This window comes from Capsella rubella, unplaced genomic scaffold (genome assembly GCF_000375325.1).
Source record: "Capsella rubella cultivar Monte Gargano unplaced genomic scaffold, Caprub1_0 scaffold_4, whole genome shotgun sequence".
Classification (NCBI taxonomy): domain Eukaryota; kingdom Viridiplantae; phylum Streptophyta; class Magnoliopsida; order Brassicales; family Brassicaceae; genus Capsella; species Capsella rubella.
Window position 1 is genome coordinate 2,013,713 of NW_006238920.1, and position 27,405 is coordinate 2,041,117.

Genomic DNA, 27,405 nt, shown 5'->3' on the forward strand with positions numbered 1-27,405 from the left:
ATACAGTTTCGATAACCATTTTTCGGAAGATCATCCATCTTTTGACTACTACATCTTAAGCATGCCTAATCCTGGAGTTCTCTCAGGACCCTTGACCGAAAAGATAAGTGCACTTTGGTGACATAGTTGGCCTCTCCGCAAACTATAGACTCACAATTCTCGCACACTAATAGGACGCGGACAAAGACCGTCACCCCAGACTGTGTGAGCCCACTACTCCCCACACGTCTGGATTTGACTCTGATACCACATGTAACGTCCCTACCGTCAACTCTCCCAATATATCCATAGTTTTTTAACTAAAAAAAACCTCATCTGGTTTACAAAAAAAAAGAAAAAGAAAAGAAGCAAACATCTATCTAGTTAACACTTTTGTCTTTTAAAATATCAACCATTCGATATTAATTGGTAGTTAGGATCGGATATTAAACTACTACACAACTCATCTGAGGCTAATTAATATTGTCAAAACACATCTCAGCTTCTTACTACACAAAAAAGAAAAATATAGCACAAGTAAAAAGTATGTCTGAGCGTGTTACCCTTGACCTTTGCATCAAGAAACTAACACCACATAAATGGGTCTATGTGTTATTAATCCAAATTAGTTCATTTAAGCCCTTCCGCAAAGATGTCACATATACGACCTAAGTTATATATGATCAGATTCTCGCCAATATTGTCATGAAAAAGTCTGATTTCATGATGCGACATGACTATTCTTCTTAGTCATGTTAAGATATTGCCTTAGGCATCAAATTGTTTATGCATTTGTGGTATCAAGCTCAAATTTAGTCTGATTTGTTAGTTATATTATTATATATGAATCGAATTCCAAAAAGTCTTAGAAAATAGATATAAATAAAAACTACAAAATGATTGACCGTGCAAAAGTTTGTACCCTCCACTGCTTGAAAGCCTGAAAGGTTCAGGTGGAAGCTGACGAAACGTGGGACATGAATGAATGTATCCATTTTAATAGTGCAAATACATTTTATAATGTCTTTTTTTTTTTCTGTAAATGCGAAAAAATTAAACTTTTCTTCACCACCATTTCGGATTTTTATACCACATTTGTTTCGGAAAAGAATGTCTTACATTTTTCTTTTAATTCGGATGAAATAATTCTTCTTTTCTAGTAAATGAAAATGCAATTCTTTTCATTTTTGGGTGAAAATGCAAATGCGACTATAGTTACCCACATAAGTTAATCTGATAATAGTTAATTGTTAATTTTTTAATATATATAATTAATTGTTGAAATGCAAGAAGGACATGGTGCTTAGTGCTTTATATTACTATATTAAAAAGGGTGAATTGAGTTCTTTAATGTATTAATAATTTTATAATAGCGGTAATGATTCTTGTTGTAGACAATGTGCCAAATCAATTTGGACCAAAGATATTGTTGATCGAATCTAATCTTATTTGTTTGCATAGATAATATAAAATAACACTGAATTTGTGTAATGACAACGACTAGTGATTTCAAGTATTCTATGTTAATTTTTTATTTTGTACCAACCGTTTTATAGTGAGTGTTAGACATATAAAGTTTGAATAGTTGCAAGGTTAAAGAGGATAAATCCGTTCGTGGATTGGATTTTTTTGTTTGTTTACCATTTATGAATTATTGACAGAAGAAAAAACAATATCCGTAATGAACCAACTACGAATTGTTTTTACATTGGTCCATAACGAATTGTTGTTGTCTACCTCAAAAAATCGAATGGTCTAATACGTTGACGATTTAGTCCGCATTATCTGCAAACGCCATTCAAAACCATAAGTCCTAACCACAAAACATACTATAGAGAATCTATAAAATGTTTAATATGACAAAGGTTCTAGGTTCATTTACAAAAGTTAAATGTTAATGAAACACTTATGTGAATAATGGAGACCATGTGAAAAATTTTGGCCATGATGCATCTTTCAATAGATATAATGATTTGTTCCAAAGGTAATAACATAAACAATCGAAAACACAAACAACACAAGATATTTAGTAATCTTATCCATATCTTATGATATGCAAAGATGAAATGACCAAGAGAGAGAACAGAGAAGCATTTTAGATCACACCAACGCACCAATTGAGAGAATATGGAAGATGAAGACGAGAGCACAAATTGGTATGTTGGGACTTTAACCCACAATGATCATTCCCTCTCGTCCTTTCGCAATCATTTCTGTCTCTCTTATTATTTGTTGTGCAAACATTGTCATTTACCACCAAACAACCCAATGTGCTCTTTCACTGTTCCTTGTGTCCTCAGCACTAATATCTTGTGGGCCTCTATAATCATCACGGAGGTTTCATTATATCATATTGAGAATAATGTAAAAATACAAATATATATATAAAGTACTTTGTAACACTGATATGCATTTGTTTAAGCACTTTTAGAACGAGCTGGTCAGTTAAACTTGTGTATTACTGAGTTAACGTTTTGCGATCATTGATTTGTTTTAAAGTGAATTCATGGTAATGATCGATCAAAAGTTTTGTTAACTAGTCTATAAATTCTAACTATTTCAATTTCATGATTCAATATTTGATTGTGCCTACCATTTTAGTGGATAATTGTTAGTTTTTTCATTTTCCAATTCAATATGAAAATACATAGATGACTCCAAAACAGACCTTCTTAAGTATATGTATAGATGGGTATATAACAAATGAAAAATAGAAAGAAAGAAAGAAAATAATGTGGTCCTTAAGTGGACCGATCATGTGAAAAATATAATATATAGTTTAAAATTTTGATACACAAATTTGCACCTGTAACTTACATTTAAATATGATGACAGCTTTTATGGACTATTGAGCAGCTATACCTGGTGAGAGTAGTTGGTGTGACAAGTGACTAACAGTTGGAAAATAAAATTGCACAAAAATTGTTTTAAAACAAATTCAATATTTCTTTTTTGAAAAAATTGCATAACTTTTAAATTCTATACAGAACTTCAAATAATCTTTTAATGTATAAATTTTCTAAGTAAGATAGCTTCAAAAAGTTTGGTTCTTTAATTTTTAAAAAAAATTAATGATATTAATTATTTCTGTCAATAGTTATTTTTCAAAAATATAAGTCAATTAGATAGCTTTTTACTTATTTGCAGTTTATGTAATTAAGCAATTGCTATAAACAATGCGACTGATGTTCCGTTAAAAGAATAAGATATTAAGATGCCACAAATATATATAAAGAACTAGTTGAATTAAAATATATTGTTAGCATGCATGGATGGTTGTCAAAAACTCAAAAATTGTATCTCATCAAACATAGTACAGTTGCTTGCCGAAACAAACGCTTCTCAAAGAACTTCAATATGCCCGATGATAGGCGTAGAAAAAATTTCTTCAATCGCTTGCACTTCGATACAAGATATTTTATTTTTATTTTTTATTTCCCAAAAAAGTTATACCTTTTTCATTGAAAATAATTTTCCTCATTAAACTGATGCTCTTGCTAAGCTTTTTCAGCGAAATAATCTACCGATCCTAATTTAAGAATTTTATTAAGGGGTAAGTTTGTTTTTTACAAAAAAAAAAAAAAAAAAAAATAGTAGACGAACTTTAGCAAATCATTGATGCCAAAGTTCATATGGTTATAAATCTATCGATTGGCCATTTTGTCTCGTTTTTCCAGTTTAAGTTTTGTGTAATTTTGAAAAAACAACCATATGTATATGTGTCTATATAAAAATGTAAGTTTGACATTGCATGCAAATATATGCGGCAAAACTAAAAGCAATAAACCACTTGTGAGCTGTGACAAAATTTTATAAAAAAGTAAAATAAAAAGGACTTTAATTCAAATAATTAAATATTCGAAGTGACTCACTTTCGTTTTCCCCAGGTAACTTCTTACCTATAAATATAACACCTCACCGCACCCATTGTTTCATATTATTATTCATCTTTCCAGCTTTTAATTTCTTCTCTTTCTCTTTCATAAAGTGTGAGAACATAAAAAAAAATAGTTAGCTAAACAAAGAAGAGAGGAAAGCAAAAAAAAAAAGATCTGAGTGAAACATAGAAAATATGAGACCATTGAGCATTAAACATGTTGTAGCGAGACATGCCACGTCAGTAAAGCCACTCGAGAGCCACGGACCGCCTCTATCGCCGTGGCACTCGCCGGTGCCGTACCTTTTCGGTGGTCTTGCGGCTATGTTAGGACTCATAGCATTCGCTTTACTTATCCTCGCTTGTTCTTACTGGCGCTTGTCCACCTCCGGTGATGACTCAGGCGAAGGCAACAGTGGAGGAGCCGACGAGGAGAAAGAGAGTCGTTCAGGAGCGAAGGCTGAGAGCGTGGCGTATGAGGAGAAGATTCTTGTCATAATGGCCGGAGATGACTTGCCTAGGTATCTTGCTACGCCGGCGATGAATAAGTGTATGTGCGGTGGTCATGAGGGTAAAGTTGTAATTTCCAAGGAGGAGGACGGTGGTGCTGAGGAGGAGAAGATGGGTGATAAAACGAAAGGAGATGAAGAAACGAGTCATCACTGAGCTTTTTGTTTTGGTTTTTTATTTTTTTTTCTCTTTTTTGGAACTTTTTGTTGTTGCTTGGGGATTTTACTTGGGAAATTTTGGGAATGTAAATTTTACTAAGAGAGAAAATTTTGAGAGTTATGATTAATATATGTTTTTTTTAATCGTAATTTCTTATTCCAAGACAAGTGATTGATCGTCAATTCAAAGCTTGCAAATGTATCAGTGAAAACATGATTAATTCATCCTATAATACACACTGTGTTTTTTTTTTATTCATATATTTGATTTTTTTTTTTATATACATATATTCTCATTTGAATTTACGTATATATTCTCGAGATTTTTTTTCCCAAAGATATTCGTTTATTTACTTTTTGTTTTTCATTATGAATTTGTTATAATGTTGTCTCCTCCTCTATGTATGTATTACTTGCATTTGAATAGAATAGTTGTTAATGATGTCATAACTTATATTTGAAACTACATAACATTCGTTTTCGAACTTGCATAACAGATTAACAGTAATCACAGTTACTGCGTTTAAACTAGTTGGATGTAAACACACAAGAGAAAGCATCAAATTCTGTTTTAGGTTAAACAAAAGTTAAAAACACGTTTTATGGTATCAATCAAAAGTTATAATAATTCGATGACTTGCCCCATTAAACTACTTTGCTTTTAATTTGATAATATCTCTCATTAACAAAGACAAAATTTTCTTCTGTTCTCACGCTATATTAATGCATAGAGATATTTGAAGTGAAGTGCACTCCACACAAAAGTCTAATTAAAACTTATAAATCTTTGCATATTTATATCTTCAATCAAAACAAATTTTACAACTTATTTTGATATATAATAATAAAATCTATAGGCTATAGAGACCACTGATTTTAATATTTGTCCATTAGTAGTAGCTAATTAATTCTTATACGTTTGTTCTGTTGTAGTATTAAAAAATGGGAAATGGGACACGTGTCGTGAAAAGAGTTAAGTAATGAAAGCAAAAGACAATGATTCTGTTTTGACTTATTTGTCATTTGCTGAGCTGTCTTTAGAGGCGCCGAGTAGCCGCGTCTCCCGCAAGAAAGTTCCAAAGTAATAAATTGTTCGTACTTTTTTTTTTTTTTTTTTTCTATCATTGCATTCATAAACTCGTTCTTAAACTTTGTGCCGCATAAACAAATATACAAATAATAAAAGGAGTATACGAACAATTTGCTTTTTTCTTTTCTATATTTTTGTATTTGTATTCTATAATCATAAAGCATGAAGGTGTGATGTTGATGCAACAATTTGAAGAACAAAACATACCTAGGCCCTAATTGTAAAAGTTGATAATTCTTAGCTCGACACAAACAAACCAAAAAAATAGAAATTATATTAAATTTATTGACAAAACATTTGTGATTCAAATATATGTTTTTTAATTAGTACTTATTATAAAGTATTTTTATCGAGATAACCTGTCGGGCCTTAGGGCATTAAACAAAACTCAAAATAATAAAACAGTGAATTGATAAGGGGTATTTGGGTTTATGTTAAGATGTTTTTGAGAGGATTGCTTATGTCACGTGTTTGGCGGTGAGTGGTTAACTATAAGATTATAATTAATTATGATGATTGAGAAAGTAAAGCCTGCAAATGTTTACCTATAGGATTGTAGTTAATATGATTTTCATGGTGGTAGGCTTTTGATGAGGCAATCTCTGAATTAGATACAATGGGAGAGGAATCATACACTCTTCATTGTTGGCAATCTTTTAGTGATTGCAACAAGCAACTAAGATTATGTTGATAACACTTGTGTCTTATCTTATTACTTCCAGGACGAAGCTGGTGATGACATCAACGAAACCCCAAAAGAGGTGCAGAAAGGGGAGGAACAAGTCCAGCCACAACCATCGCAGTGATGAAATCAAGTCCATGGAATGATTTGCAAAAAAATAAATTGTATGGCTTGGTTCTGTGTTATTAAACAGAACAAAGAAAACCTCTTAGTTTGCTAAATCATGCGTTTGTAGTAGTAGTCTTAGTAGCTGCAGGATTTGATTCTATCTATCCATGGAGTAAAACTTTGTGTGCTTCTCATATATCTATGTTGTTGTTGCCACTTGATTATCTTCTCTGATTGGAGATTAGTTGTCGTTTGGTTTATGCTTATCTTGGTGAATGTTCCCTTAAGGGAATTGGTTAAGAGTTTTGTTCAATTAAACGAAATATAAATGTTCATCACACAACTATTGTCTGTCGCCACGATCTTAAAATTGTTTTACATTATTAAATTATTATTTTTTTAAGATTCTAGAGGTTCAACCAATAATCAACTCTATAACTTTGGTTTTTAACTTAACATCTTACATTATTATAATAATTAAAAATTCCTAAGCTACATCCTCTCACTTCCCCTTAAAAATGCTTTTAGGATCAATTCTAATATGATGGATTAAGTCTGGTTTACTATTAGTTTAATGTTTGTTGGTTTATTGTTGAGATTATGTCTTTGTATATAAAGTCAAAATACACTTTAGAATTAGTTAAGCTTTGTAACAACATTTTTAGCTCATAAATAAAGTTATTGAGTCCGTTCGTCTTTCCTCTGTCATCTCGCTATTTTCTAGTTAACCGGAGTTTGAATAATACTATCTAATTTTATCTTGCTTTTATCTATATTTATCAACTGTAACTATTATCATTCAGTTATAAAAATAATTAGTATTTATCAAAATTATTTTTGAAAATTAATAATATAATATTAAAATATGTTTTTAAGTGTAAAATCTAGTATTTGTGGTTTGAGATGAAAAAAATAAACAAATGAGACATTTAGTGTTGTGATTGGAGTTGATCTTGATTTGGAAGTTGGAAGAGGGTACATATATATATATATATATATATATATATATATATATATATATATATATATATATATATAATATTTCAATTGTTGCATGCTTCTAGCATATAATTCTTTTATTAACCTCAATGTTAATATACCACTAGTTTTATTTATTTTGATATTCCTGTTAATCGTTTTTTTGAAGGGTCTATTTTACCTTATTTATTTTGATATACATCTTTGCAAAACTATGAAGAACACAACAATCACTTTCCTCCAAATAAAAAGACAAAAAAAAAAAACTTCCCTCTTTGTTAACATGAAATTTTTAATGAAGTGAAGGCCCAATTAGACGATTAGATTATAATGGGCTGAGTTGATACTAAAAAGGCCCAAACAAAGCCTCTGACTGAATCAGAAACAACGAAAGAGAATTAAAAAAAAATGAAAATGAAATAAGAAAAACGTATATTTTCTCGTCCTTCTCGGGATTGTTTTTCCTTTTTTTTTTTTTTTTTCAGTCATCGCATAAACTCTTAAAGAAGAAGAAAGATCTGAGAGGTCGAATGATCCAAGAGAAGAAGAAGAACCTCTCTTAGATCGTTTGATCTGATCCGAACGAAGAAGACGAAGAAGAAGAAGAAGAAGAAGAAGAAGAAGATGGGAATCCTATTCACGCGGATGTTCTCTTCCGTGTTTGGTAACAAAGAAGCTCGTATCCTCGTCCTCGGTCTCGACAATGCTGGAAAAACCACAATCCTCTGTAAAAATCACTGCCTTTAATCTTTCGCATTTCGTATCTCTATAGCTACATTTACTGACTAGGGTTTTTGAATTTTGATTCGATCGTTTTTTCTGAGTTGTGTTGATTTTGATTTTGAATCTATGTGATTCCAGATCGGCTTCAGATGGGGGAAGTTGTCTCTACGATTCCGAGTATGTATTTATCACTCTTAATGTTGTTTAAATTGTGGATCTAGTTGATGTGGTTTCGGATTTTGATTTTTTGTGGTTTTGTGATCTGATCTTGCAGCTATTGGATTTAACGTTGAGACTGTTCAGTACAACAATATCAAGTTTCAGGTCTGGGATTTAGGTATGTTTCTTAGAATTTTTTTGAATCCGTTAATTTCCTTGATGCGTTAAACTTCGAATTTTGAGGTTCTAGGTAGGATTTTAGTGTGAGATGAGATCCAACCATTTACCTGATGAACTCAGTGTGAGATTGTCTGAGTTACTTAGTGTTCTTTCTAAGTTGACTAGCTCCATGTTACCAGATCCTTAGTGATGCATTTGAATAATTGGAATGTTTCTCTTTGAGTTAATTATCAGAACCTATGATCAGAAATTTACTTGGTTTGGAGTCCCTAGGTTATATATCTTTCATAGTGATAAGTAGTTTTGGTAGATTGAACTAGTATTGTTAATGTTATGACTCCTTTTCTTGAGTGATCTTGAAGAGGCAGACAAAGTGTTCTGTATTATATAAAAAGGTGATGGCTTGATGATAAGTAACACATTTCTTGGTATGTACTATGTAGTGTGTTGATTGTTTTGCATAAAATGTATGTTTGTCTTGCTGTTTAATTACTTACATATGGTATGGTTGCTATTTACAACTAAATTGATTTGGCTAAACAATGTATTCCTGTGGCAGGTGGACAAACAAGCATAAGGTAGATAAGTGATCTCTTTTCTCAATTTCATTGCATGTACTGTGTGAAGTCACAAAGAACAGAAATGGTTACATCAAGATTATACTCTTTGTGTTTTTGAATAAAATACTATTGGATATTTTGACAGGCCATACTGGCGATGCTATTTTCCGAATACGCAAGCAGTGATCTATGTTGTTGACTCGAGTGATACGGATAGAATCGGGGTTGCGAAAGAGGAGTTTCATGCAATTTTGGAGGTAAACCACTTCTGAGTCTTCCTCTTCATACACTGCTGTATTATTTTCATGATAGACTTCTTCCATCCATAATTAATATAGGATAACCTTTTCCTGATGTACTTCTCGCAACGTATATTGGTAGCTATTAAGAAATACAGTATTTGTTCAATTTTGTGTATCAAGTATTTGTAAATTGTCAAACAGGATTCTAATAGGTGACTCAAAAATTGAAGTATCTAGGTTCGTACTGGGTGGAAAGAACAAGTTATCATGTCGCTTTATAGATCTTATTATCTATCCTTAAACTGTTCATTATTCAACAAAGTGTACCTCTGCCACTGTCAGCATTTGAATCTTACTCTCTTTCAATTGATTTTTATAGGAAGAGGAATTGAAAGGTGCGGTGGTTCTGATATTTGCAAACAAGCAGGTTAGTAGTATCTAAATGTTTAGCGCTTCTAATAAACTTTGACTGTTTGCATTGGTTTTCTATAGCTATAAAAGCTTACGTTTTTTTGCATGTGTTAAACATGTCTACTGAAACAAATCTATAAATAATCTGGTCTGGTTTTTCTTAAAACGACTAAACAGGATCTTCCTGGTGCACTCGATGATGCGGCTGTTACAGAAGCTCTGGAGTTACATAAGATAAAGAGTCGTCAATGGGCAATCTTCAAAACTTGTGCTGTGAAAGGCGAGGGACTTTTCGAGGGATTGGACTGGTAAGCACATTCTGAAACCGAACCAAATCATAGATTGGTCCTATCTACTGAAACCAAACCCATTTCTTTGTGCGTTTGTTCTCAAATATTAGACTTTCTCCATCTTGATCTTCAGGTTGAGTAATACATTGAAGTCGGGCAGTGGCTAAAAGCATCTTCCATATACCAATTGGTCATCCCCTCAAAGAGTGTATCTTCGAATCATTTATACTTATTGGTTTGTTTAGTATGGTTTATCTTAGTTCTTCATCTTATGAGTTAATATCAATGACATGTTCACTTAATATTGTCTCCTTTCTTTTTGTTGTTGTTTTGTTTCCTTTTGAAAAAAAAAAAAATATACGATTTTTAATTGAGATCCGTAAGGGATATATCACCTTTTAACAAGCAATTGAATTGATTCCAGACTAAACACTGATAATGGTCCGAGTGGTGTGTTTCGTCGACTTGGATCAGTAAGTATAGCTCAACCGTTTTTGTTTTAAAAATCCGGATTTTTTTTATTTGTCTGCTCCGACGACTTCTCTTTTTACATTATTTGCTTATGTTTGTATGAAATTTCGAATGATAAAATTGTCAATTGTAAACTTTAGTTGATTTTGTCTAATAAAACATATATCTCTAGTTATATTGTTTAAATATTGGTTCGGTTAGTAGGTGCATCATTATTTTTTTTGGTAACAACCCTATAAGTTTATAACATTTTCGAAGTTGCGACAACGGTTATAGAGGAAAAAAAATAATAATAATAAGAAATACCAAAATCTATGAATACATGAGAAATACCCGTACAAATCTTTCAGTTTGGTTGTCTTTTTAAAAGAAAAATTAATATAATCTAAGTAACTTTGAAAAGTACAAAATTGAACCTATTTATCAACAAATGTCATGCGGATGAGCTGATCTATTCATCCTTACTAGAACTGACACCCCATAGCCAAAAGCCCAAAACTGACCAAAAACCGGTTTAATTCGAAAATTTTGGTTCGGTAACAGTAAAAGACACAAACGTTTAAATCCGAATTCACTTGCCGACAAAAAAAGAAGTAAGAAAAAAATTCCGAAAAAAATTATGAAAGTCCCAAGAAAATCACTTCACATCACATTACTAGGAGTCTAGGTCCACCTCTCCGCAATGTCTCACTATTCGGCTAAGGTTCACTAACACGTGTCATCTCTTTATTCGTTACTCTCAGATCTCCATGACCCATCTCAGCGCGTCCAATCCAATCGCCATTTCCACAGCACCACCAAGAGTCAATTTCTAGAAAAAAAAAGCGGACTCAAAATTCAATTATTAAAATAATCAAAAAAACAGTAGAAGAGAGAAAAAGAAAAAAAAAAACTCAAATGGCGTCGTCGAGACTATGCGACTCGTGCAAATCAACGGCAGCGACACTATTCTGCCGAGCAGACGCAGCGTTTCTCTGCGGACCATGCGATTCCAAGATCCACACAGCTAACAAACTCGCTTCTCGTCACGAACGTGTCTACCTATGCGAAGTCTGCGAACAAGCTCCTGCTCACGTCACGTGCAAAGCCGACGCCGCAGCTCTCTGCGTCACGTGCGACCGTGATATCCACTCAGCGAATCCTCTCTCTAGCCGCCATGAACGTATCCCGATCACTCCTTTTCACGACTCCGTTTCTGGATCTGTTAAATCAGCTTCCTCCTTCGTCAACGACGACGATGATGATGACGGTGAAGCTGCTTCTTGGCTTTTACCTAAAGAAGGAGGAGAAACTGAGATCTCTAATTTTTTTACCGATCTTGAGTATCCGAAGATTGAGGTTACTTCGGAGGAGAATAGCTCCGGTAACGATGGAGTCGTTCCTATTAACAACAAATTAGTGTTTCTCAATAACGATTACTTCAATATCGACATCTCTGCTTCTAAAGGATTCAGTTTCATCAATCAATCTGTACGAATCATCTCTGTATCTCTTGAAATTTTTCAGATCTGGAAAAATGAATTTTAGATCTGAGTTGAGTTTTTTTTTTTTTTTTAGGATTTGTCGAGATCTTTAGATGTAGCGTTGGTTCCTGAAAGTGGAGGAGGAGCTACGACGGCGACGGCTACGGCGACGGTGACGATGCCAGTAGTGCAGTTATCACCGGCGGAGAGGGAAGCGAGGGTTTTGAGGTATAGAGAGAAGAGGAAGAATAGGAAGTTTGAGAAGACGATTAGGTATGCGTCGCGTAAAGCTTACGCTGAGATGAGGCCGAGGATTAAAGGACGTTTTGCTAAGCGTACTGAGTCGAGAGGTGACGATGGTGGTGGAGACGGCGGAGTTTATGGCGGTTTCGGCGTTGTTCCGAGTTTCTGAAGTTTCCGGTTAAGGAAACGTGGTAGTAACGTAACGGTTAATAGAAAGATTATAAAGTTATAATGTTACCCTTATTTAATCAGGGGGCTAAGTTAATTACAATATTGTTGTTGTTAAAAACAATTAATTTTCATAATATTACAGTAGTTTATTTCAAGTTGAACTAATAAATTTTGATTTACCATCTCTATAAGTAAACGATTTTTGTTAAAATGTTTTTGTACTTTATCAGTATTTCTTTTTTTTGTCATCTTCAAACTAAAAGATCGACTCAAATGAGCCAATCACACGGAACATTGTTTACAAATTTAACGAACTTTATCAGTATTTCATAATCGTTAAATTTAAATTACGATATAACTAAACTTGATTTTATCGTATAACTAAACTTGAATGAGTTAAAAGTTGAGTTTTGATTGTTAAAATATGGGTTGTATGAAGGACAATACTAGGGTTCACTTCTATGTATTTACCGCTTCCTTTGGGTTTAACCAATAAAATTAGAGTATTATATTATGTCATATTATATTTTATTAAAAATAAAAATACAAAAATTATTGAACAAAATTTGTATACATATAAGCATTTTTTTATATACCGACACCGATATATAATTTTGTTTAATTGTAAAATTTCAATCCTAACCACTCTTTAATAAACACAAACCAATATATATAATTTTGTTTTAATTGTAAAATTTAATCTCTAATCCTCTTTTATAAACCCAATCAACATATAATTTGTTTAATTGTAAAATCTAAACTCTAATTCTCTTTTATAAACTCAACCGATAAATAAAATTTCTTAAATTGTAAAATTTAAACCCTAATGTTTATTTATAAACCCAAACTGAAATAGAATTACATTTATTTATATATAAATATTAAACCTTAATCTTCCTCTTTTTTTTGCCTAACCTTAATCTTCCTTTATAAATACAAACCGACATATAATTTCTTTAATTATAAAATATAAATCTAATGAATTTTAAATAAAAAGTCTACAAATATTGTTTCCTTAATTTGTTTTATTTTACTGATTTTAGTGTAATTTAGAATTTTTTAAAAAAAATTTAGTGTATTTTTAAAACTTTATTTATTTAGTAGTATTTTATTTTAAGAATATGAAGATATATTTCGCAAGTGTCATTCATGTCAGCAAAATTTAATAGTGTTTTTTTTTTTTGCAATAGTGGTACTTTGTACAAAATTTGAAACTTTAGGTTGTAATTTTAATTGTTGTTTTGTGAGAGTACGAATTGGTATAATCAAACATATCTTAGAAAATATAAAACAAATCATTCCCAAGTAGTCCTAGATTATAAAGGAAGAATTTTTCAGTGCACAAAAATAATACTGACATGAAACCTAGCATTCTTAGGGTATTTATCACATGGTTGATTGAACAGTTTGGATCCCCTATCTCCGTATAAAATGACAATCATGAAATTTCCTCCAAATGGTGTGAGTAGTGGAAGATAACGTCTAATGTTGTCAAAGTGCTAGGTCCTTCTATTTGTTTACGTATGAATAATGAAACCAATTTAATTCAAGTAGTATGGAATTTGGTCTTCAAAGATAGGTGAAGCAACTTGAAGCTGTTGATGAATTTACCATTGAGGTACCATCACTATACAAGAGATGTCTTTCTTTTCATAGCCATAAAGGAAACCAACAATCAGAGTGCTATAATAAAAAATGTCTTAGAGCTTTTCAACCATTTCGACTGAAAATGGTGTAGCTTTCTTCTTCAGTCGCAGGGTGTGCCACATGGCGGATGATCCCACATGGCGGATGATCCCACATGACGGGTTGTTACAACTAGTTCCTACAAAAGATGATAATATATTAAAATACAAAAAATTTCATCATTCTTAAGTCATCCATTGCTTAATATTCATGATTCTTAAGTTAAATAAACTCTCTGTCTGAAAATATTTTATCTAGAAAATACCATTATCATATGCATGTTCTAAAGACGCATATAACATATGAATATATTATAACTTATACTACATTTTAATCCGATGTACACAGCGGGGCAAACCTTTATTTATTTACTTTTAAAGTTTTATTTCCTTTTGAATTTTATTGAATCTATTGTAGTTTATTTAATAACTATTAAGATTACAACTAAATTAGTTTATTTGACATATTTTATATTGGCATTGTTAAGAATAGTAAAATAAGGATTTAACTCGTGAGAGTATCAGATTAATGATATTTTAAGTTTTAATAAAACTGATTTGAATCCGTCTCATCATACAACCCGTCATGCAATATAAGCCATCAATATTAATTTTTTCTATTTAAATATTAATAATTTTAAACTTTTTTTAAGTTTAGATACATCAGTTATAATATTAATACAAAATGTTACATAAATATCATTTCAAATTATATGCAAAATACTTTATTTTTACCGGTTTTAAAGAACATAACTAGATCAAATTTTTACAATGGTACATACAAAGGGTTATTAACAAAATATACTATTCATATATTGATTAAATCACAACTAATTCACAGGTTATTTTGTTAAACTCACAATTATATGGTAAAGGGCATAATGAATAATAATTTTACGAATGTAATCTCTTACGAGTTGGTCCTTCAAAACATATATTGTGAGTATGTAATTTTTATGAATGCAAATCTTTTATAACTTTTACGTATATTTCTCTTTCTATTACAAGAATGGTCAAGCTGAATTATTTGTTGATAAATATTCCATCGTGTTTTTTAAATTTTCTCTGTCTTTTTTTTTCTTCTACTGTATCAAATCTCATTATGTAACCACTTACTCGCTTTTTCTACTATTTTATTCAAACTCATTACACAAATTATATGATTCATTGTAATTGACTGAACTGCAATGAAAAAAAATATATAACATATTCTAATCCATTAAAAATTGTACGTACATGTAAAATATTACTAGTATAAATAACATATTCTAGTATATATATATTACTAGATTTTAACCCAAAATACATCACGGAAAAACATTTTTTAAATTCATGTTTTTTTTTTGAATTTACAGATTTTGTTGGAATTGGTTTTATAATTATTAATATTTTATAATACAAATTTTAACTAAATTAGTTTGATTCTATATGTCTTATATTGATATTGTTAAAAAATAGTGAAATGAAGATTTAACCCGTATCAAAATATCAGATTATTGTCGATTTAGTTAGTATTGATTTAAACCCGTCTTATAACATATTTTATATGTGTTATTTTATACTTTTTTTTATTTAAACTAAATATATAATTTATAATATTTTAATTTTATTTTATTTTTTTAAATTGACTATAAACGATAAAACGATACAATTCATCTAATATCAAAGTAAATAATATACAAACTTAAAGTTCATATATCTATTAAGTTAAAATTTCTGCCTCTCGGATTAAAATTGATTTTGATCTTATGTATAATATGACTCTAAATCATTCTCTTAAAGTTTTATGAATTTTCAAATTCATTTTGATCTTATTTATAATTTGACTATGAATCATTCTCTTTACATTTTTAGCGGATTTGAGATGTTAAACATATAATTTTTATATTAATTGAGTGATATATGTCCTATTTAAATTTTTGAATCAAAAAATATGCAGAAAAATATATTTTATTAATTTTATGTGTTATATTATGATGCAAAATAATTAAAAAAAAGATATATCAAACAAATATGCTAGGGGAACTATAATTTCAAATCTTCTAAATATCTATGTATTTCCATTTTTATCTTTCCAATTATTTTCTATTTCTTTTAACAGTATTTTATTAAATACAGTGGCATATTTTGTAAAAAAATTGGAAGTCCACCATTTATTTCTGAAATACGTACAAACTATAGTTAACATTTATTTCCAAACTACTCATATCGTTAAAAACAAATTATTTCCATAATTACTCTCCATTCATAAAATATAAATATTGTTACTTCAAACACTGCCAAGGTATTCATGGTCGATTATAATACAAATTTTCGTTTAGAAAAATCGTTATTTTCTATATTGCATGTCAAATTGTGTAAATACAAGTTAATCTTTGATCATCTATAAATTAACTATTTTTAACAACAAATTTTCAGTTCAACAGTTAAAATTTACTTTAATTGTGCAGTGCAACTCTTTGGTACTTAATTTTAAAGCTTGTAAATTCGTATATATGTCTACATTTGAGCTGAAAATAAATAAATAAATAAAATTATTACACTATTTTCCAGTTTTGCACTTCTAATGAGAAGACCACATGATCGGTCTAGTCTCTGTTTAATTAACAGCAGAACAAGAGCGTCTGATCTCACCTTCCTCACCAACTCTCACACCCATCACACTCATCTTCATAAACGACTCAGTCCATCTCTCAAAGAAACTCTCCTGATCATTCGCAAGAATCTCAACAATCTTCCTCGTCCGATCATCTTCCATGAGAGCTGAATCCGTCTGAAACAAACCCTTGTGAGCTATCAGATTCTTGTAGTACTGGTTATCGAACGTGGACGATGTCTCTGGATCGTTATCCACGACCGTGGTTGTAGGATCCAACGAAGATGAACACTTGTTCAAAAGTGTTTGCGCATAGGAGTTATCAAGAGATGAGTCTATGAGCTCTAAGTTGCCTTTGGGACCAAGCTTAAACCTGCTGTTGAATGTGTTACAATGCGCAGCTCCAATCGTGTGCGCTCCTGAGACCGTAACATAATCCAAAATTGTTTTAGAAAGAAAAAGAAACTCTTCTCTATAGAATATCAAGAAACAGAAGGTACCAGAGAGAACGACTAGATCTTGAATAGATAAGCCTTTAGAGGAAAAGATATTGATCATCTTGTCAACTGTGAAATCGGTATCGATGATGTTTGGTCTCACATTTGCTGCCATTGAGACCGTCCCGTCTCTTCTCCCTGTCGGTATTGGAACTACTGGTCCTCCAAGCTGTCCGGAAAATAGTATTGACAACAACAAGAAACAGAGTTTTTAAAAATCAAGAAACAGAGCTTTCAACAAGAAACAGAGTTTTTAAAACATCAAGAAACAGAGCTTTCAACAAGAAACAGAGTTTTTAAAATTCAAGAAACAGAGCTTCTTACTGCTTCTACTGCATCTCTAGCAGCAAGAACAAGGAGATCAGCGCAAGAAACTGTGCCCGGACAAAAGATTTCGAGAACATTTTTAACGTTTTCAATAACAGCGAATCCTCCTAAAGACGCGTTTCCAGGGTCGCTTCGCTCTGTACCGTTCCCTCGAATCAACACTGAGCCATCACAACCCTAAGACAGCAGCAACGACAGACAAAAATTAAGTGGGAAAAGCCTTGTCACGCAAGAAAGAGGTGGTTCTTGAAGCAATGTAATATAATATACCTGAACGAAGCAATCATGGAAGATGAGACGTAAAAGCTTCCCAAGAACTGATGGATCAGAGGAAGCAGCAGATCTAACAGTGTTCCTCACGATTAACTCAGCTCCAGGACAAGAACCAGCATAGAAGTTGAAAGAGAGGTCAGCTAATGAGGAAGAAACAAGCAAAAGTAGAGGAAGACAAAGAAGAATAAAGAACAAGGTAGGTTTTGGTCTGCATGAAGAAAATTGCAACGCCATTTTTTAAAAATGTGTCAATCTCAAGAGAGGTAAGTGAAGTTGCTTAAGAGAGAAAGAGAGAGAGAAGTGGTAGTTGTTGTGATAAATGATAACTGTAATTGCATGTGTGTTCGTGTCAGAGGGAGAAAGAGAGAACTGAGTAAGTGATGTGGTTGAGTCAGGAGAATTTAATGACAGTCTCATCTTTTAACTCTCTAAATGCATCATGCATCCATTGGAGTCATCATCAATATGCAAAAACAAGGTTTGTGTTTTTTGGTGTTATTGCCAGAAGTTGAAAGCAGGAGAATTTACAGGAATATGAACCTAAAATAGTACTATATGATTTGTTTTGTGACAAAAACAGGCTAGTTTTGTTTTTTTGTACCTTTCAGATATTTCTTTTTTTGAACTCATGCTAATCATTTAAGGGAATTCACTGTACTTACCATGTACAAAATCAAAGATCAGCTAAGTTCCAAAGAACAATTTTTTTTTTGTAGGTATATAGTCATAATTGCTTGCTCAAGATTATTATTTATCTGTGAAAATAAAACTAGCAAAAATATTTACATTGTTAGGTTTAGAGCTTGTGCAATAGTATATAAAATGTATATTTACCTATATACAAAACATTCAAGCTTATCTACTCACTAACTTTGTAATTACTAAATGTAAATATATATTAACATGTTAGGTTATGAAACCATTTTTTCCGTGAGATGTAATGTGGTTTCCATCAGAATCTTGGAGACGTTAAAGCTCTATTGCTAGAGATCTCGTCTCCATTTCGAAAATACTAAAAAAAATAAAATGCAAAAGCTGTTTTTTTTCTCTAAATACATTACATATAAAGAAGCATGATCAATACTACTTGATAAACCCCATAGCCTAGAATGTAGATGATTCATATATACGCAACAAAGGAGAAAATTAAAATAAGTAGTATATAGAAATAAAGTGTATATGATGATGATCATCATTATGCATGTCAATTGGAATGATAAGATGTTGACATGTGTTCATTCTCACTGATTTTACATATTTTACATAATTATAAGATTACATATTTTACATAATTATAAGAATTAAAAAAAATGAATAAAATACTCCGTTAAAAGAAAAATCGATATAATATATATAAGTGATCAACATTTTTCTAAAATATGGGGTAAAATATACATATATATACTATTAAAGCTGAAGTACACATTAGAAAATAACCAAAGTTTTTAACTAAAATAAATTGATACTTCAATTTTTGATATTTAATTGGATATAGATAATAAATCGGATATTTTTACAGCATATTATATCATTTCCATTTGTAATGTTGATCTCCCTAATAAATCTCAACCTAATTTAATCTAACATATTAACAAAATTTATTATTCTCATTTCACCTTTATATGATCTTATTTATATTTTGTTACATAAAACATATATATAAAAAATAGATTTTTTGCCGCATATTTTACAATTTGAACTTTTTGTAAACAGATGTATATTGCTAATTTTAAAAAGAAAAAGGTGAATATACATCGTCCCACATTATATAGAAAATTTTAGAGAATTGTTCAAAACCCTTATAAACAAGAGCAATTGATACCAATAACCTTTTTATGATACCCTCTTTTAAAAATACCTTTTTTTGCCATTTTCATTTTTGCCCTCTCTTAAATTTTAATGGTCATTTTACCCTTATTTGAAAGAATATTCTTTCCCAAAGGAAGGAATATTTCTTCCAAAAAATTTCCCGCCAAAAACCTTCCCGCCAAAAAAAATTCCGAGAAAATTTTCCCTCCAAAAATTTTTCCGAAAAAATTTTCCCGCAAAAAAAAAATTACAAAATTTTCCTGCCAAATTTTTTAAAGGGTTAACAAGATTTTTTAAAGGGTTTACAAGGGTATTTAAAGGGATTTACAAGAGTTTTTAAATGGTTTTAAAAAGATTTGTAATGGTTTTAAAAGGGGTTTAGAAGCCTACAAAGGTTTTTAAATGGTTTTTAAATGATTTAAAATGGTTTTTAAATGTTTTTCTAAGTTTATAACAGTTTTAAAAGGATTTACAAGGATTTTTAAGGGATTATAAAAATTTACAAGGATTTTTAAAGGTTTTAAAAAAGGATTTACAAGGGGGTTTAAAGGGTTTTAGAAGTTTATAAAGGTTTTTAAAGGGTTTACAAAAGTTTTAAATGTATTACAAGTTCTTTAAGATGGTTTTCAAGGATTTACAAGGGTTTTTAAAGGGTTTTAGATGTTTATAAAAGTTTTTTAATAAATGATTTATCACGGTTATAAGAGGTTTAAAGAGATTTACAAGTGTTTATAAATGTCATAAAATGATTAACAATGATTTTAAAAGGTTAACTCAAGTTTTGAAAGGTTGTGGATGACATTTAAAAGATTTACAAGGGTTTTTAAAGGATTTTTAAGGGATTTTAAAAATATTTACAAGGTTTTTAAAAAGATTTTTTAAGGAATTGCGGAAAAAATTTGGGGGAAATTTTTTTTGGCGGGAAATTTTTTTGCGGAAATTTTTTGGCGGGAAATTTTTCGGAAGGAATATTCTTTTTGTTGGAAAGAATATTCCTTTCTTCATCATGGGTTATAATAAAGGAGGGTAATTTTAGTCTTTTGTATATTAAAGACGGTGTTTTTGAAAATGGATAGAGAGGGTACTTGTAGAAAAAGGGATTGATGACCTATTTCCCTCCGATAACTATTACATCGTATTAGAACTACACAGAACTTCTCATCCTACATTTCCAAAAATCTGGGTTTATATGGTTAACAATTGGTTTACTGTTGGTTTAATATTTTCTTAACCAATTAACAAATCTTATTAACCAAATTAAATTTTATCTCAACCCGGTTTCAATTTTAATTTAGTCAAACATGATTAAACCTTTTATTTAATGTTAAAGAAAAACCTAAAAATTAAAACAAAGAAGATCACTTCCTTCCTCCTTCTTCTTCTCCATTTAGTGACTCCCAGACGAAAAAAAAAAGAAGAAAAAACTCGATCTTCATCCTTCAATTACAACTTCTTCTTCTCCATTTAGTGACTCCCAGGCGATTGAAGCATGTGGTATTTCCTAATTCTTATAGGAAGGATCCTGGGAAAGTGCTTAAAGATTGGGATCTATGGGGCGCCGTGTTCAATCTCACCATCATCTCCACCACCACTAATCAACGATAAAGAAGGAGAATGACAAAGCTGAAGAAGAAGAAACAGATGGTGAGAGTTTAACGGTCCCAAAGCTTGATCATGAGACAAAAGATGATGGAGAAAGGAGTAGCGGCCGTCGAAGCTTTTCGGAGATGAGAGATGAATAATCGTCGGAGATGTGAGAGAAGAAGTTTGCTCCATTTTGTTCTTCATCTCTTTCCCTTTTTTCTCCAATCCTTATCTCTCTCTCAATGGATTTGATTGATTTGGATAACGTGAAAGCAGAGAAAGCTGCCGCTAAATCGAGTCCTATGTTATTCTTCTTCTTTGACAACAACTTCACAATCGATCTTATCGAAGCTGGTCTTAAATCGAATTAAATCAAATTTTGATTATGTAGAAGTTGGATTTGCTGCTTGAAGAACCGGGTGAAGAAGACAATATTGGATCGGATAAAGGGTCGAGTCGGGTTTAAAATTTGGTTTTATACCAGGATTACGTTGGTTTTAATTGGGTTTGGTTCGTAACCCGTTCAAACCCAGAAAATTGGAAAATTAGATGAGAACTATCGATTTGGGGAGAAATAGGAATAGAACTATCGATTCGGGTAGCTTGAAGACGAGATTAAAGTTTTGTGTAGTTCTAATACGATGTGATAGTTATCGGGGGGAAATAGGTCGTCGATCCGTAGAAAAGAGTATCATAAAAAGGTTAGTTGTGCAAATCCCCCTATAAACAAGACCCATGTGTCCAACTATATGAATAAGCAGGAAGTTTGATTCTCAAGCACCCAAAATTTAAAAGTTTTATTCGGTTTAATCTCATTCTTTATTTGAGCAAATTAAACTTTTTAAAAAGTTTCAAACTATTATAATTTTTAAATTTTTAAATTCTGAAAATATTATAAATAATGAATCTTTTCAAAAATTTAGCTTTTAAAAAGTTTTAAATATTATAAAAACTAAAAATTCAAAAATATCAAAAAACGTTACAGTTATTATAAATCAAAAATCTTAACAATTGCTCAGAACCTTTTTGCAATTATATTTTCAACTATTAAAGATCTTTCTAAACACATTTGTTTAAAATATATATATATATATATATATATATATATACTCAATTACACAAAAACATACGAACAAAATATACATGTCAAATTCAAAATTGTATGTAATGTTTTGTAAACTCAAACAAGATTGTGAATCAGATTACCTTGCAGGTCATTAGATCACTAGGTTAAATTGGTTCAACAAAGTCTTATATGAATTTATATAAATTATGCTGTTTTATAAAATTAAAAATGAAATGTCATCCGTGCGATACCACAAGTTATCCCCTAATGAAAGATTAAAATCAATGCTATTATTTCAAAGTGTAAATTTTTATCACACATATTCCACCCAAAACGACGCCGGTTTGCGTATTTTTGTTTTTCAATATGTATTATGTAATATTCAAAGTTTGTAACTTTGCATATGCAAATGAATTGTTGATACTCCAAATAATTTCTCAATTTTAAAGAAAAAATCTGAATTTCATATCCATGAATATTTAAAACACGCAAAGCGACATCGTTTTGTCTAAAAACACACGAACCGACATCGTTTTTGTCTAAATTGTCTACTTCTCGTATATGTGGTGGAACGAGGTCCAACGGTTGTACAAGCAAACCTTATTACGATCTATTTAGCAGAGAAGTCATCGATTACTTTAACAAAGACTCCGCCATGGCTGTTCCTTTCCTAAGCTCTTCTCTTCAACTCACAGCTACTTCTCCTATCCTCTTCACTAAATTAACAACACCCATAATCCACAACCAGAGAACAACAACATGCACCGCCCCAACGAAACCCCGATTCCATCTCCTCCGCCGTTCCGCCGCCCCCGGAACTGCCGTAGCTGATCAGACAGAAGGAGGAGGAGGAGGAGGAGAGGTTCTTTTAAACCCTGAAGAAGAGAAACGTGTTGAGGTGGTTGATTATGATTGGACAGAGGAGTGGTACCCTTTGTATCTCACCAAGAATGTTCCCGACGATGCGCCGCTTGGCCTCACCGTGTATGATCGTCAAATAGTTTTGTATAAAGACGGTGAAGGAACACTTCGTTGTTACGAGGATCGTTGTCCTCATCGGTAAGAGATTGATTTAGCAAAACCACAACCACATGTTTTGTCTGATCTCTACAGAATGAATCTTTAGTTACTTGTTGGAAATGTAGAAAAAGACAAAAGTTTTTTTTTTTTTCACTTGTGTGAGTTTTTTTTTGTCGTTTTAGGTTGGCTAAGTTGTCTGAAGGACAATTAATTGATGGGAGATTGGAATGTCTGTATCATGGTTGGCAATTTGAAGGAGATGGCAAATGTGTCAAGATTCCTCAGGTGCACTGATTTTGCTATTAAAAAGACTTTGGAGGTTTTGTGTTTTTACTTAGTGGTTTTTTTTTTTTTTTATGACAGCTTCCTGCGAGTGCCAAGATTCCAAAGGTGGCTTGTGTGAAGACGTATGAGGTGAAGGATTCACAAGGAGTTGTATGGGTGTGGATGTCAACAAAGACACCTCCAAACCCTGAAAAGCTTCCTTGGTTTGAGCATTTTGCTAGACCGGGTTTTTTCGACATATCGACGACTCATGAGCTTCCTTATGACCATTCCATTCTTCTAGAGAATCTGATGGATCCGGCTCATGTCCCTATTTCTCATGATAGAACTGACTTCACTGCTAAAAGAGAAGATGCTCAGCCTCTGGTTTTTGAGGTCACTGAGCGGACTAACCGGGGTTTCGCAGGGACTTGGGGACGGGAGAAAGAAGGCGGTAAAGGGAGTAATTTACTTCGGTTTGATGCTCCATGTGTTCTGCAGAACAATCGAGAATTTGAAGGGAAGGACGGTGTGAAGAATTACTTTTCAGGGCTGTTTCTTTGTAGACCTACAGGGCAAGGGAAGTCTATGCTTATTGTTAGGTTTGGGGTCACGAAAAGATCACCTTTGGTTTCAGTGTTACCTCAATGGTTTTGGCATCAGAACGCCTGCAAGGTATTTGAACAAGACATGGGGTTCCTATCGTCTCAAAACGAGGTTCTGATGAAGGAGAAAGTACCAACTAAGGATTTGTATTTAAATCTTAAGTCATCTGATACATGGGTTGCTGAGTATAGAAAATGGATGGACAAAGTTGGTCATGGGATGCCTTATCATTTCGGGCATAGGACCATATCTCTCCCCAAGGTTCCTCCAGTAGTGGAACACGCCCCAGCAGGGCTCATTGCAGCTCTTTCGGCTTCTTACCCTGCAAAAGGAGGAATAGGAACTATGCACGCTCCCAATTTGGCTAACCGGTACTTCAGACATATTATCCATTGTAGAAGCTGCAGCAAAGTAATCAAATCTTTTGAGCTCTGGAAAAATATCCTCTCTGCCACGGCACTGGTTTTGACGACTTTGGCCATTCTTGTGGTTAGTAGACAGTGGAAGGCTGTCCTGTTAGGTTCAGCAGCGTTGTGTTCAGCCGTGGCTTATGCTTGCTTAAGAGCTATAGAACTAAACACCAATAACTTCATTAGAACACACAGAAGATTATGAAAATGCATATTGTGATGTCTCCTCTTCTTCCAACATCATGTATTCCATGGAATACCATTTTGCTTGTAAACGCAATTATAATTCAAAGGTTCCTGTGTTTGTCATAAATGATACAGTTTAACCATGAAATTTCTGTTAAACTGATACAAGGTTCTATGTTCTAAAACTTGAGCCATCTCTTCTCTTTTTCTTTGCTTTCTACTGCAATGGAGGCAGCTGCTTGAGCTGCTAATGTACTTGCCAATGCCTTTCGGATTTCTTTCAATCTTCTCGTTGCAGCTTCTGAAACTACTTTATCTTTCTTGTTTCTGTTCACCATCTGTTCTAGTTTCCATAGCTCCGACTTCAAGTCCTTGACTTCGTCTTCGTATGCAACCAGATCTTTCCTGTCTATTGGACCATTGTTTTGTTTCATTTTTCCAGACTCTATGCTCTTTACTTTCTCCTGGCGTGTATAATTCATTCGTTCGTTGATTAAGCTAAACATATCTGGCTTCGATTCCTCTTCTTGTTTTGCTGCTCTCGCTGCTTCTGCAAACTTTTTCCCACGCTTCCTTTTCCCACCTCTGCTCCTTTTCTTCTTCTGTTTCTCGCATTTACCTTCTCCGTTTTTGATATGTTCAAGAGCATAATCCAGCGACCGCTTTGCTGGGAGTACTTTTACTAAGACAGGATTTAATATCCCTTGGCCAGAGGCACCAAGACCCATCCCTTCACGGTAGCCCATACTTGCCATCATCTTCGAAGCTATTCCCCTTGTGTGATTCTCCCACTTAGCAAATAAGGCGGTGTCAGTTTGGATGCCTCTTGGTTGATTTGGGTTTTCTAGAAAGCCTATGCCTTGTGGAGACTCTTCATCACAATCACTTGAAACAGATTCTTCAGAATCTGAAGCACTCCCTTCTTCGTCCTCCTCCTCCTCTTCCCCGTCATCATCAGTCATCTGAGCGTACTCTGACAATGCCATAGAATTAGATCCTAGCTTTGCGGAGCTTCCATCATCTCTGAAAACAACTCTGCCAACTTGTAACTCATCATCCCATGATTCAAGTTCAGCCTTCCTCCATATGTTGTATTTACTACCAGAAACCGCCCAAATCGTAGAGCCTACAATCGATTCTTTCCACTCAGTCTGTTCGTAGTTCTTCAGAGAAGATAACGGCACATCTAGTCCTGCATTGATATCTTGCAGTTAGTCACCAGAATGACAAATTGGCTACATTCCCGACTTCGGCAAATTTAATGTAGGGACACTATGAACATACAACACATAAACAACAGCGACAAATATTATTATCATCTAATTATACTTGAAAGTTGAAACATACCATGTGATGAACGACACGAACTGCCAAACCGGCACCTCTGTTCCATGAAAAACTTGCACATCTGCAATCGACCGGTGCAGCGTTAGTATCTCAGACACAAAACAGCAATTGAACCAAATGCCAACAGTAACAATCTCAAAACTAGTCTTTCACATCCATTATTAAATGCCTGCAGTAAAACCTATTTAAGCTACATAGACAAGCACAACTTAGGATTTTAGTAAACTCTAGCCACCCTAGCTTTCCGAAACCCGATTCCTATGACTATTGTAACACAAACACAAACTACCATGTTCTTAATAAGAATTCTTGTAATTAAAAACTAACCAATTGATCATGTGGATAACATAGTTTTGTAAAAGGATTTGTCAACAAAACATAAGAAATCAGAGTAAAGACTACAAATTTCTCACCGTCATACTCTCAGATGTAGGTGTAAGGAAAGAGATCTTGGCAGTATCAGAGCCTTCAAACCCAATAATCCGACCATTATACCAACGACCATCAGTATGTCGAAACCTACATTTCGATCCATCCAAATCCTTCTTCTCTTCAATTTTCTCTGGTTCCATTTCAGTTTTATCCTCAGCTTCAACTCCACCAGCATCATGAATCAGACCATTTAGCACTATATCAGCTTCCTGCAATAACCTAGCACGTTTTAACTGAAAAAGCCCTTCCTCTGCCTCCTTGATTGCTTCGAGAAGCTCTTCATGGACCTTAAGAAACACAAAACCACACACATGAAAGTAAGTATCCAACTCATTCTTTCACCTTTAACTACTCTGGAACAAACAGCATTGGACTAATTGATACCATAATCTATAATTTCTAGACAAAGAACAATCCAAATTTTTGATTTTTTGGGGAGTATTGGTACTGAATCGTAGTAATCTTAGTTCTCCAGATATCTAGGGATTTGATTTTCAGAGAAGAGATTTTACCGAGAGGAGTTCTGGATTAGATGGGTCAGAAGCTAGGGCTTCGTTAATGGCGAAAAGAGATTCCTTTTGTTCCTTTATCTGAATGTCAAGAAGGTCTTCAAGGGCTTTGTCTTCTTCGTTCGCCATTGGAAGATGATTCTTTCGAGAAAGCGAGAGAGGAAGAAGAAGAAGAAGAGGAAAAATTCTTGGGTTATGTATGTTACCGTCAGTAACTAACCGACTCGGAAATTGAACCGGACAATTACGATTTATTTTTCGGTTTATCTTTGGGGTCGGTTTGAGTTCGGTATTCGTATTCGGTTTGTGTTTGGTTTAGTTTCGTTTGTTTCAATAATATACAATATATTTTTTGAAGGTCCAACCCGTAACCTACATATGTTATGTAGCATTCAGTGATTTCTACATACTAGTTAAAATCATGTACTATTTGTTTAACAATTTCAAAATTCACAATAGATAATTCACAATAGATCTCAAATGAATTTGAGAAGAAATA

At 32.7% G+C, this 27,405-nt stretch overlaps 6 protein-coding genes and 1 long non-coding RNA gene across 7 annotated transcripts; 4 read left to right on the forward strand and 3 right to left on the reverse strand.

Moving 5' to 3' along the window:
- Positions 1 to 3,956: 3,956 nt before the first annotated feature.
- LOC17889352 (protein GLUTAMINE DUMPER 4) lies at positions 3,957 to 4,707 on the forward strand. The gene has a single exon (XM_006295094.2). It carries the CDS (start codon positions 4,052 to 4,054, stop codon positions 4,520 to 4,522), a length of 471 nt encoding a protein of 156 aa, XP_006295156.1. The 5' UTR covers positions 3,957 to 4,051; the 3' UTR covers positions 4,523 to 4,707.
- Positions 4,708 to 7,861: 3,154 nt separating this feature from the next.
- LOC17889829 (ADP-ribosylation factor 1) lies at positions 7,862 to 10,321 on the forward strand. The gene is made up of 8 exons (XM_006295012.2): positions 7,862 to 8,109; positions 8,244 to 8,282; positions 8,380 to 8,442; positions 9,004 to 9,022; positions 9,150 to 9,261; positions 9,626 to 9,673; positions 9,835 to 9,965; positions 10,081 to 10,321. The coding sequence occupies exons 1-8, from the start codon at positions 8,007 to 8,009 to the stop codon at positions 10,112 to 10,114; spliced, it is 549 nt and encodes a 182-aa protein (XP_006295074.1). The 5' UTR covers positions 7,862 to 8,006; the 3' UTR covers positions 10,115 to 10,321.
- A 596-nt stretch (positions 10,322 to 10,917) lies between these two features.
- On the reverse strand, positions 10,918 to 11,421 carry LOC111831132. The gene is made up of 2 exons (XR_002834350.1): positions 11,332 to 11,421; positions 10,918 to 11,229 (listed from the first exon to the last, which is right to left on the reverse strand). It is a non-coding gene; the product is annotated as an uncharacterized LOC111831132 (long non-coding RNA).
- LOC17889144 (zinc finger protein CONSTANS-LIKE 3) lies at positions 11,227 to 12,477 on the forward strand. The gene is made up of 2 exons (XM_006294646.2): positions 11,227 to 11,888; positions 11,976 to 12,477. The coding sequence occupies exons 1-2, from the start codon at positions 11,316 to 11,318 to the stop codon at positions 12,291 to 12,293; spliced, it is 891 nt and encodes a 296-aa protein (XP_006294708.1). The 5' UTR covers positions 11,227 to 11,315; the 3' UTR covers positions 12,294 to 12,477.
- A 4,081-nt stretch (positions 12,478 to 16,558) lies between these two features.
- On the reverse strand, positions 16,559 to 17,966 carry LOC17889555 (peroxidase 18). The gene is made up of 4 exons (XM_006296247.2): positions 17,671 to 17,966; positions 17,398 to 17,577; positions 17,077 to 17,242; positions 16,559 to 16,995 (listed from the first exon to the last, which is right to left on the reverse strand). The coding sequence occupies exons 1-4, from the start codon at positions 17,905 to 17,907 to the stop codon at positions 16,580 to 16,582; spliced, it is 999 nt and encodes a 332-aa protein (XP_006296309.1). The 5' UTR covers positions 17,908 to 17,966; the 3' UTR covers positions 16,559 to 16,579.
- A 4,733-nt stretch (positions 17,967 to 22,699) lies between these two features.
- LOC17890544 (protein TIC 55, chloroplastic) lies at positions 22,700 to 24,745 on the forward strand. Its single transcript, XM_006293844.2, has 3 exons — positions 22,700 to 23,191; positions 23,335 to 23,437; positions 23,516 to 24,745. The coding sequence occupies exons 1-3, from the start codon at positions 22,788 to 22,790 to the stop codon at positions 24,635 to 24,637; spliced, it is 1,629 nt and encodes a 542-aa protein (XP_006293906.2). The 5' UTR covers positions 22,700 to 22,787; the 3' UTR covers positions 24,638 to 24,745.
- Positions 24,632 to 27,060, reverse strand: LOC17889025 (zinc finger CCCH domain-containing protein 22). The gene is made up of 4 exons (XM_006296370.2): positions 26,910 to 27,060; positions 26,379 to 26,684; positions 25,966 to 26,026; positions 24,632 to 25,810 (listed from the first exon to the last, which is right to left on the reverse strand). The coding sequence occupies exons 1-4, from the start codon at positions 27,033 to 27,035 to the stop codon at positions 24,798 to 24,800; spliced, it is 1,506 nt and encodes a 501-aa protein (XP_006296432.1). The 5' UTR covers positions 27,036 to 27,060; the 3' UTR covers positions 24,632 to 24,797.
- Between the last annotated feature and the right edge of the window lie 345 nt (positions 27,061 to 27,405).